An 8,077-nucleotide genomic window follows, 5' to 3' on the forward strand; every position below is an offset into this window, starting at 1 on the left:
GGACGATCAGTTGTATCTGCAGCCACGAAAACGTTTGGATCAGGTCTCTCAAACGGCCAAATACCCGTCTTCTTAAATCCTGAGATAGCTGTTGCCATACTAGCTGCCTTCAAGTAAGCTTCTCCGAAGAGAGGACCGACATCATGAATCGTCACAACTTTCCCCGGGTGGGTTCGCAGCCAAACTCGCACTGCCTGTTCATAGAAGGTCGACATGGGATACATAAATGATATGTCCAGTGGCTGAAGTCGATGTGTGCAATGTGGTGGTAGCACCAGGATGTCTACAAAGTTTTTCTTAGCAAGCTCTAAGACTTCAATGTTTTTTATGTGGGTTGAATGGCCATCTAAAATTAGTAAAACCCTGTCCTCGGAGGTAGGCTTCGCAAATTTAATAAAATGGTGAAACCAAGCCGTAAAGATTTCGGTCTGCATCCATCCAGAAGCATGCGTGAAAATTTTGGTATTCAGAGGAACTCCAATGTCGAATGTCAAGTGATGTCTCACCCGTGGAAAAATAAGAGCAGGAGGGATGTATTCCCCTGCAGCGTTGAAGCAAATTTCTGCAGTTGTAAGCGTACCTCTTTCAGCTGATGATAAAACTCCTACTTGCTTTTTCCCCTTTTTTGAAATAATCTTTGAAGGCTTATTTGGCACGGTAGAGATTCCGGTTTCGTCACAATTATAGATGCGGTTAGGTTTGTAGTTGTGTTTTTGGTATAAGTCTTCCAATAAATCAAAGAACTTTCCGACACTAACTGCGTTAAATGCTGACGCTCGCGCTGCTGACGTTTTTTCTGGAAGTCGAAGTGAAAGAACTGGGTGCCGTTTCATGAAACCAAGCAACCATACTTTACCAGCTTCTTTCTTCTTATTATTGAATCTATGTTCAATGTTATTTCGTATGGCAAACTCGTAGGTAAGATATTTTAAGTCAGAAATAGTTAGCCCAAACAGGCGTTCTTCCATTTTAAGAATATAGTCTACCAACATCCTCTCTTGATCTACCGTGAACACGCAACGGAATCGTCCAAGTTGCTTCACTAAACGTTCTTCTGGTGGTCGCTTTAATCTTCTAAAAAGAGTTGTCGATGGAATGTTATATTGTTTTGCAGAAGAATGAATTGATAAACCACCTTGACATGCAGTTAGAGCCTCAGCCATTGCCTTCTCGTCCCAACTCTGCTGCGAAGTCTTTTGTTTGTAAAAATTAGGCATGCTAAAAAAATGTTGTCACTTAATAACATTGTTAAACTTTTAGGAGGTAAAGTGGAACGTCATTCCGCTTTACCCGCATACGTTTCATTCCACTTTACCCGCATCAACATTTTTTCTGTACAAACACGATAGCTACTAACCAAACGTGCTAATAAGTTTGGACGAAAAGTATTATTTATTATTGGATAGACAGTTCCGCCCTTGCTCAATGACGGGAAAAAACAAGCATCAAAAATACACAACATATATTTGTCAGATTGTCATTAAAATTATTAGATTGATTGTCATAATATAAAATCACATTTTTAACAATTTGTAATTAATTTTTTAGCTGAATACAAGAAGTTTTTAATATAATATATTACAGTCCATTCTATCAGAAGTTTGTCCATAACATTTGGTACCTTCGAGCCCGAGAAGCATAAAATTGTGTCCGATCGAACCCGATGATTGAGACAATGGTCTAATAGATCCAGATGGGTATGAAGATTATTGGTTTTTGAAGAATTTATGATTCAGCCAGATTGGATCCGCTCTGCCGATTGAATTAAATGTGAGGTTTTTCCATTTATTATCTTGATTGTTCTTTGTTTATCCTTCATATTTATTTCCTTTCAACAAAGTGCCAATAAATTATTAGATTTTTGAGGATTTTGGGGTTCAATTAAAAATTTTGATTTTGCGCATTGAATAGTTGATTTATAACCTATAATTTTATTTAGCTAAAAAATAATTACTTATTAGATTGATTTGTACACCTTTGTGTGTATGCAAATATGTATTTGAGTTGATTTGGAGTATTAGTTTGTGGAATGCTATACGATTTCTGATTATTATTAGTAGATATTGCTATTATTATTGGATTTATTTAAATATAAATGATTATAGGACCATAGCCAATATTCGGCTAAGTTTGATTATTAGATAAAAGACAGATTTAGATTTGATTTTTATTAGTTGATTGATTAGCGTTGATTTTTGAGTTCGTACAATTAAATAATATTATTTGCTACGTATTTTGATTAATATAAAGCTAAAAATGCCTATGAAAGCTTCTGATTTTCGTCAATTATATCGCAAAAGAGATATAATTGAACAAAGATTAAACAATTTTATTAAATTTATAGAGTCGATGACAAATATCGCGATTAATGATTTAAGCGAAGACCATTTTTCGCAAATAGAATGGAATACTGAAAGAACTGAAAGTTTAGTTACGGAATTTGATGAAATCCAAATGTCAATTGAATTAAATTGTCAGGATCAAGATATTCAGCAAGAGTATGCGAAAAGACAACGATTAGATATTATATTTTCAAAAACTTTGTCTAAAGCAAGAACGATTTTAAAAAGAAAATGTTCCGATTCATCCAGTTCAGAGTCGAAAAGGTTAGATATAAATCATGAATATAGTGGATTAGAAGGTGTCAAATTACCTCCTATTCAGTTACCTGTCTTTCATGGAGACTATTTGACGTGGATTGAGTTTAAAGATACTTTTGAAGGGTTAATTCATAATAATAAAGTATTGGCAGATATTCAAAAATATCATTATTTACGTGCGAGTTTAAAAGGTGATGCATTGAAAATTATACAAAGTTTAGATTTTTCTGCACAAAATTACAATTCTGCATGGCAGACTCTATGCAACAGATTTGACAACTCTCGGATGTTAGTAAACAATCATTTAAAAGCTCTTTTTGAGATTGAAAATTTAAATAAAGAATCTGCATTAGGTCTTAGAAGCATGATAGATTCAGTTAAAAAGCATTTATTCGCTTTAAAATCACTTCAACTACCGACTGAACATTGGGATGCTATTATGGTGTATTTGGTAAGTGGTAAATTGGATAAATTTAGTTCTAGGGAATGGGAAAAAAGAAAAATAGATAATTCTTTGCCAAGTTTAAACGAATTTCTTGAATTCTTGAAGAATCGTGCTGATTTTTTGGAAACTATAGAGTTAAGCAATGTGACAAAACCGGATTATAAATCTAATTACCAAGATAAACGCTCTAGATCTCTGCTAACTAGTAAAAGCAGAAGTTGTAATTTTTGTAAACAAAATCATTTGATTTACCTATGTGAAGAATTTCTTAAACTTTCAGTAGCCCAAAGATGGGATAAAATAAAACAATTAAATTTATGCCGAAATTGTTTATGTACCGGACATTCCTACAAACAATGTAAATCGTTCGGTTGTAAGATATGTAAAGCCAAACACAGTTCTCTTTTACATGAAAATAAACCATCTGATATTCATGTTAAAGAAAACAGTTCAATTAATTTCAACCCGAACAATGATTCCGAGAATGAACCAAATAAAGTTAAGTTGTCAACTAATACTTCAGAAAATAATGTTAATAGAAATGAGATTGTTTTAAAAAATAATTGTTCAAATAATGATTATGTACTGTTGAGTACTGCTAAAGTTAGAGTATATGATAGATACGGAAATACTCATATCGCACGAGTAATCCTAGATTCAGGGAGCCAATCATGTTTTATTACAGAGGATTTTCTAAGTAAACTCGATTTAGACACAAATAGAGCAAATATTTGTGTTTCAGGAATTAATAATTCCGTTTCATCTTTAAATAAAAAATGTCAATTAAAAATTGGTTCTATATTAAACAATTTTAAGTCAAATTTACATTGCATAGTGGTGCAACAGATTACTGAGAATTTGCCAACTTATACTTTTAATGTCTCAAATTTCTCAATACCCCCTAATATAACTTTGGCAGATGATTCATTTAATGTAAGCAGTAAGGTAGATATGTTACTTGATGCTAGTTTGTTTTGGGATATAATGTTAGATGGTCGCATAGATCTTGGAAAGAATTTACCCTCCCTCCAAAATACTGTTTTTGGTTATATTGTGGTTGGTAAAGTTCCATATCCAACAAAAAATCATATTAGATGTCATTTTTCACAAATATTTAGTAGTGATGATTTACAATTAGAGAAATTTTGGTCTGTTGAAGAGCCAAAGTCTCATATTTCTTATTCAAAGGATGATGTTTATGTTGAAAATCATTTTAAAAATTCATTTTCTCGATCAGAAACTGGTCAATTTATTGTTAAAATTCCCTGGAAGGAACATCCTTCTGTCCTAGGCGATTCTAAACAATTAGCTGTTAAAAGATTATTGTATTTAGAGGATAGATTTAAGAAATGTCCCGAACTTAAAAATGGTTATTTAAATTTCATGAAAGAATATTTAGATTTAGATCACATGTCAATTGATTATAATTTAGATGCGGAAGGCACCGCAGAACCTAATTATTTTTTACCACATCATGGTGTTATCAAAAATGAAAGCCTGACAACCAAACTCCGTGTTGTTTTTAATGGTTCTGCCCCATCGACTAATGGGAAGTCATTGAATGATATCCAATATTCAGGACCAGCAATTCAAAATAATATTTTGAGTATTTTGATTAGATTTAGACAACATGCAGTTGTTGTTGTTTCCGACATCAGCAAAATGTATAGGACGATACTTGTTCATCCCGATGACAGAAGAATGCAAAAAATTGTCTGGAGGAATAGTAGTCCTTCTCAGCCAATTTCAATTTATAATTTAAAAACCGTAACATATGGCACTGCCAGTGCGCCATATCTAGCCATTAGGTGTATCCAGCAATTGTCATTTGATAATAAAATCAAGTTTCCTGAAGCAAGTGAAATTATTCTGAGAGATTTTTATGTTGACGATCTCATTACTGGATTTTCAAGTGAGGCTGAAGCTATTAAAAGATGTGATGAAGTGGTCAAAATATTGAAGTCAGCTTGTTTTAATTTAAGGAAATGGTCTTCAAACAGCCAATTGGTATTAGATCACTTTAAAGATTATTCCGATCCTTTAAAAGTACTTAATTTAGGAGATCACGAGTGTATTAAAACTCTTGGTATTCAATGGTCTAGTAAGTTAGATATTTTCAGTTTTCATGTTGAAAACCCTGATCCTTTATCAAAAATAACGAAGCGCACAATGCTTTCTGCAATCGCAAAAATTTATGATCCCTTAGGTTTAGCCAGTTGTTGTATAATCCTAGTAAAAATTATGATTCAATCTCTTTGGTCGTTAAAACTTGATTGGGATTCCGAAGTCCCCTCTGATTTGTGTGATAAATGGAAAAAGTTCCAGTCTAAGTTATGTCACTTAAATGATTTAAGAATTCCACGGTGCGTTCTGAGTAATAAACCTAAAATAATAGAATTACATGGATTTAGTGATGCTTCACAATACGCATATTGTGCAACAATTTATACTCGATGCATTGATTCACAAGGTTCTATAAATGTTCATTTGTTATGTGCTAAGACTAAGGTCGCCCCAGTCAAAATATTGACTATTCCTCGATTAGAATTGTGTGGTAGCTTATTATTGGTCCAACTTATGAAATCTGTTTCAGATTCTGTTACTTTTCAGTACACTCCATATTATTGGTGTGATTCACAAATTGTTTTGCATTGGCTCAATAATGACCCAGCAAACCTTCAAGTTTTTGTTGGAAACCGTGTTGCAGAAATTCAAAGATGTACTACAATTGAAAATTGGAATTATGTTAGCTCGTCTGAGAATCCTGCAGATATTGGTAGTAGAGGAATTTTGCCAGACCAATTAGCTCACTGTAAGCTCTGGTTTAATGGCCCTCAATTTTTATCAACAGATTTTGATAAAACTAAGTTCTATGATTTACTTGATATATCAAACCTTCCTGAAATGAGAAAGAAATCTAAGGCATTAGTTTCTATAAAAAATGATTTTAATTCACTTTTTTATAAATACTCGAATCTGAACAAATTAATTAGAATTATGGCTTATTGTAGAAGATTTGTTAATAATTCAAAGTCAAAGTCTAATAGTAGAAGGTATGGCCCGATTTCAGCAATCGAATTTACTGATTCAGAGGTTTTTCTTGTTAGATTAGCTCAGACAGAAAGTTTTGTTGAAGAAATTTCATTATTAAATAACGGTAAAGACCTTTCGTCAAAGAGTAGATTATTACCTTTAACGCCTTTTCTAGATGAAACTGGATTATTGAGAGTAGGAGGACGTCTTAGAAAATCTTCTAGGAATTATGATGGGAAACATCCCTTACTATTAGATAAGATTCATGTTTTAAGCAAACTAATATTGAGACATGAGCATGTGCAACTTCAACATGCAGGTCCACAACTCTTGTTAGCGACAGTTCGTCAAAAATTTTGGATAATTGCGGGAATGTCTCTAGCTAAAACAGTTGTAAGGAATTGCATTAGATGCTATCGGTTTAAACCTAAACCTGGTTCTACGATTATGGCTGATTTGCCAGAACATCGTGTTAATATATCACAACCTTTTTTCATAACTGGATTAGATTACGCAGGGCCAGTTACATTAAAGGATAGAAAAGGTCGCGGATGTAAAACGTATAAAGCGTACATATGTTTATTTATTTGCTTCGCCACGAAAGCAGTACATTTAGAATTAATTAGTTCTTTGACATCTGAAGCTTTCATGGCAGGCCTTAGAAGATTTGTTTTTAGACGCGGTAAACCCGGGCATCTGTATTCAGATAACGGTACAAGTTTTGTAGGTGCCAAAAATGAACTAAAAATTTTGTATGATTTCATTAGAAAATCAGAGGATGAAATTGTCACCTCTTGCGCAGCTCAGAATATTATATGGCATTTCATTCCTCCTAGTACTCCAAATTTCGGGGGATTATGGGAAAGTAATATAAAAGGGGTAAAATATCATTTATCTCGTATTATTGGTCAAACCCTTCTAACTTATGAAGAATTCTGTACATTTTTAATTCAGATTGAAGGCACTTTGAATTCACGTCCTTTATATGCTCTATCATCTGATCCTAACGATTACACTCCTTTAACTCCCTCACATTTTTTAATCGGAAGACCGATGACCGCTGTCCCTGATCATACGTTTCAAGGAGAGATAAAAATAAACCAATTGTCCAGATTCCAACTGATTCAGAAATTGTTGCAAGACTTTTGGAAGCAATGGTCAAAGATTTACCTGAATGATCTCCAACAACGTCATAAATGGAGAAGTAGTACTTCCACCATTCAAGTCGGATCTTTAGTGCTCTTAAAATCTGACAATTTGCCCACTTGTCAGTGGCAGTTAGGAAGAATAGTGTCTGTTCACCCTGGTGATGATGGTGAAATTCGAGTGGTAACTGTTAAAACCGCTCATGGACTTTATAAACGAGGAATAACTAAAATTTGTCCATTACCATTAGCTGAGACTTGTTTCTAGTGTTCCTCATTAACTTAGGTGATTTGTGTTTGAACGGTCTTGGAGCTGTTCAAGGCGGGGAGTATGGACGAAAAGTATTATTTATTATTGGATAGACAGTTCCGCCCTTGCTCAATGACGGGAAAAAACAAGCATCAAAAATACACAACATATATTTGTCAGATTGTCATTAAAATTATTAGATTGATTGTCATAATATAAAATCACATTTTTAACAATTTGTAATTAATTTTTTAGCTGAATACAAGAAGTTTTTAATATAATATATTACAGTCCATTCTATCAGAAGTTTGTCCATAACAAAGTTAAAGAAAGAGTATTTATGTCCACAAATAACCATTTTATACAATAGATAATAAATACGGTTAGAAAAACTTACCTGTTGCTGATAAGAAATTTCGTCTTAGTCACCAAATATTACAACTTTTTGTTAAAAAACAATGATCTTGTTTAACTCACATGAACATATCAATGAAAGTGCGCCATATTGAAGTAAATATTGCCAAATGTCAAAAGGTATATTGTGGTAGGAGTTACAACAAAAACCGCCAATTTTGAAATTAAATTTTAAGCTTATTCCGCTTTA

General features: G+C 33.2%; 1 protein-coding gene across 1 annotated transcript; it reads left to right on the forward strand.

Annotated features, from left to right (window-relative positions):
* Window positions 1-2,256: 2,256 nt before the first annotated feature.
* Window positions 2,257-7,586, forward strand: LOC126890305 (uncharacterized). The gene is made up of 2 exons (XM_050659163.1): window positions 2,257-3,742; window positions 7,492-7,586. Exons 1-2 carry the CDS (start codon window positions 2,257-2,259, stop codon window positions 7,584-7,586), a joined length of 1,581 nt encoding a protein of 526 aa, XP_050515120.1.
* Window positions 7,587-8,077: the final 491 nt, after the last annotated feature.

The sequence above is a fragment of the Diabrotica virgifera genome, chromosome 8, assembly GCF_917563875.1.
Source record: "Diabrotica virgifera virgifera chromosome 8, PGI_DIABVI_V3a".
Lineage (NCBI taxonomy): Eukaryota > Metazoa > Arthropoda > Insecta > Coleoptera > Chrysomelidae > Diabrotica > Diabrotica virgifera.

Bases quoted from the DNA above. Each gene is read 5' to 3' on its own strand.
- LOC126890305 (XM_050659163.1), top strand. From the start codon at position 2,257: ATGCCTATGAAAGCTTCTGATTTTCGTCAATTATATCGCAAAAGAGAT. The intron at 3,743-7,491 runs GTAAACTCGATT...ACTTGTTTCTAG, and splicing joins TATTACAGAGGATTTTCTAA to TGTTCCTCATTAACTTAGGT.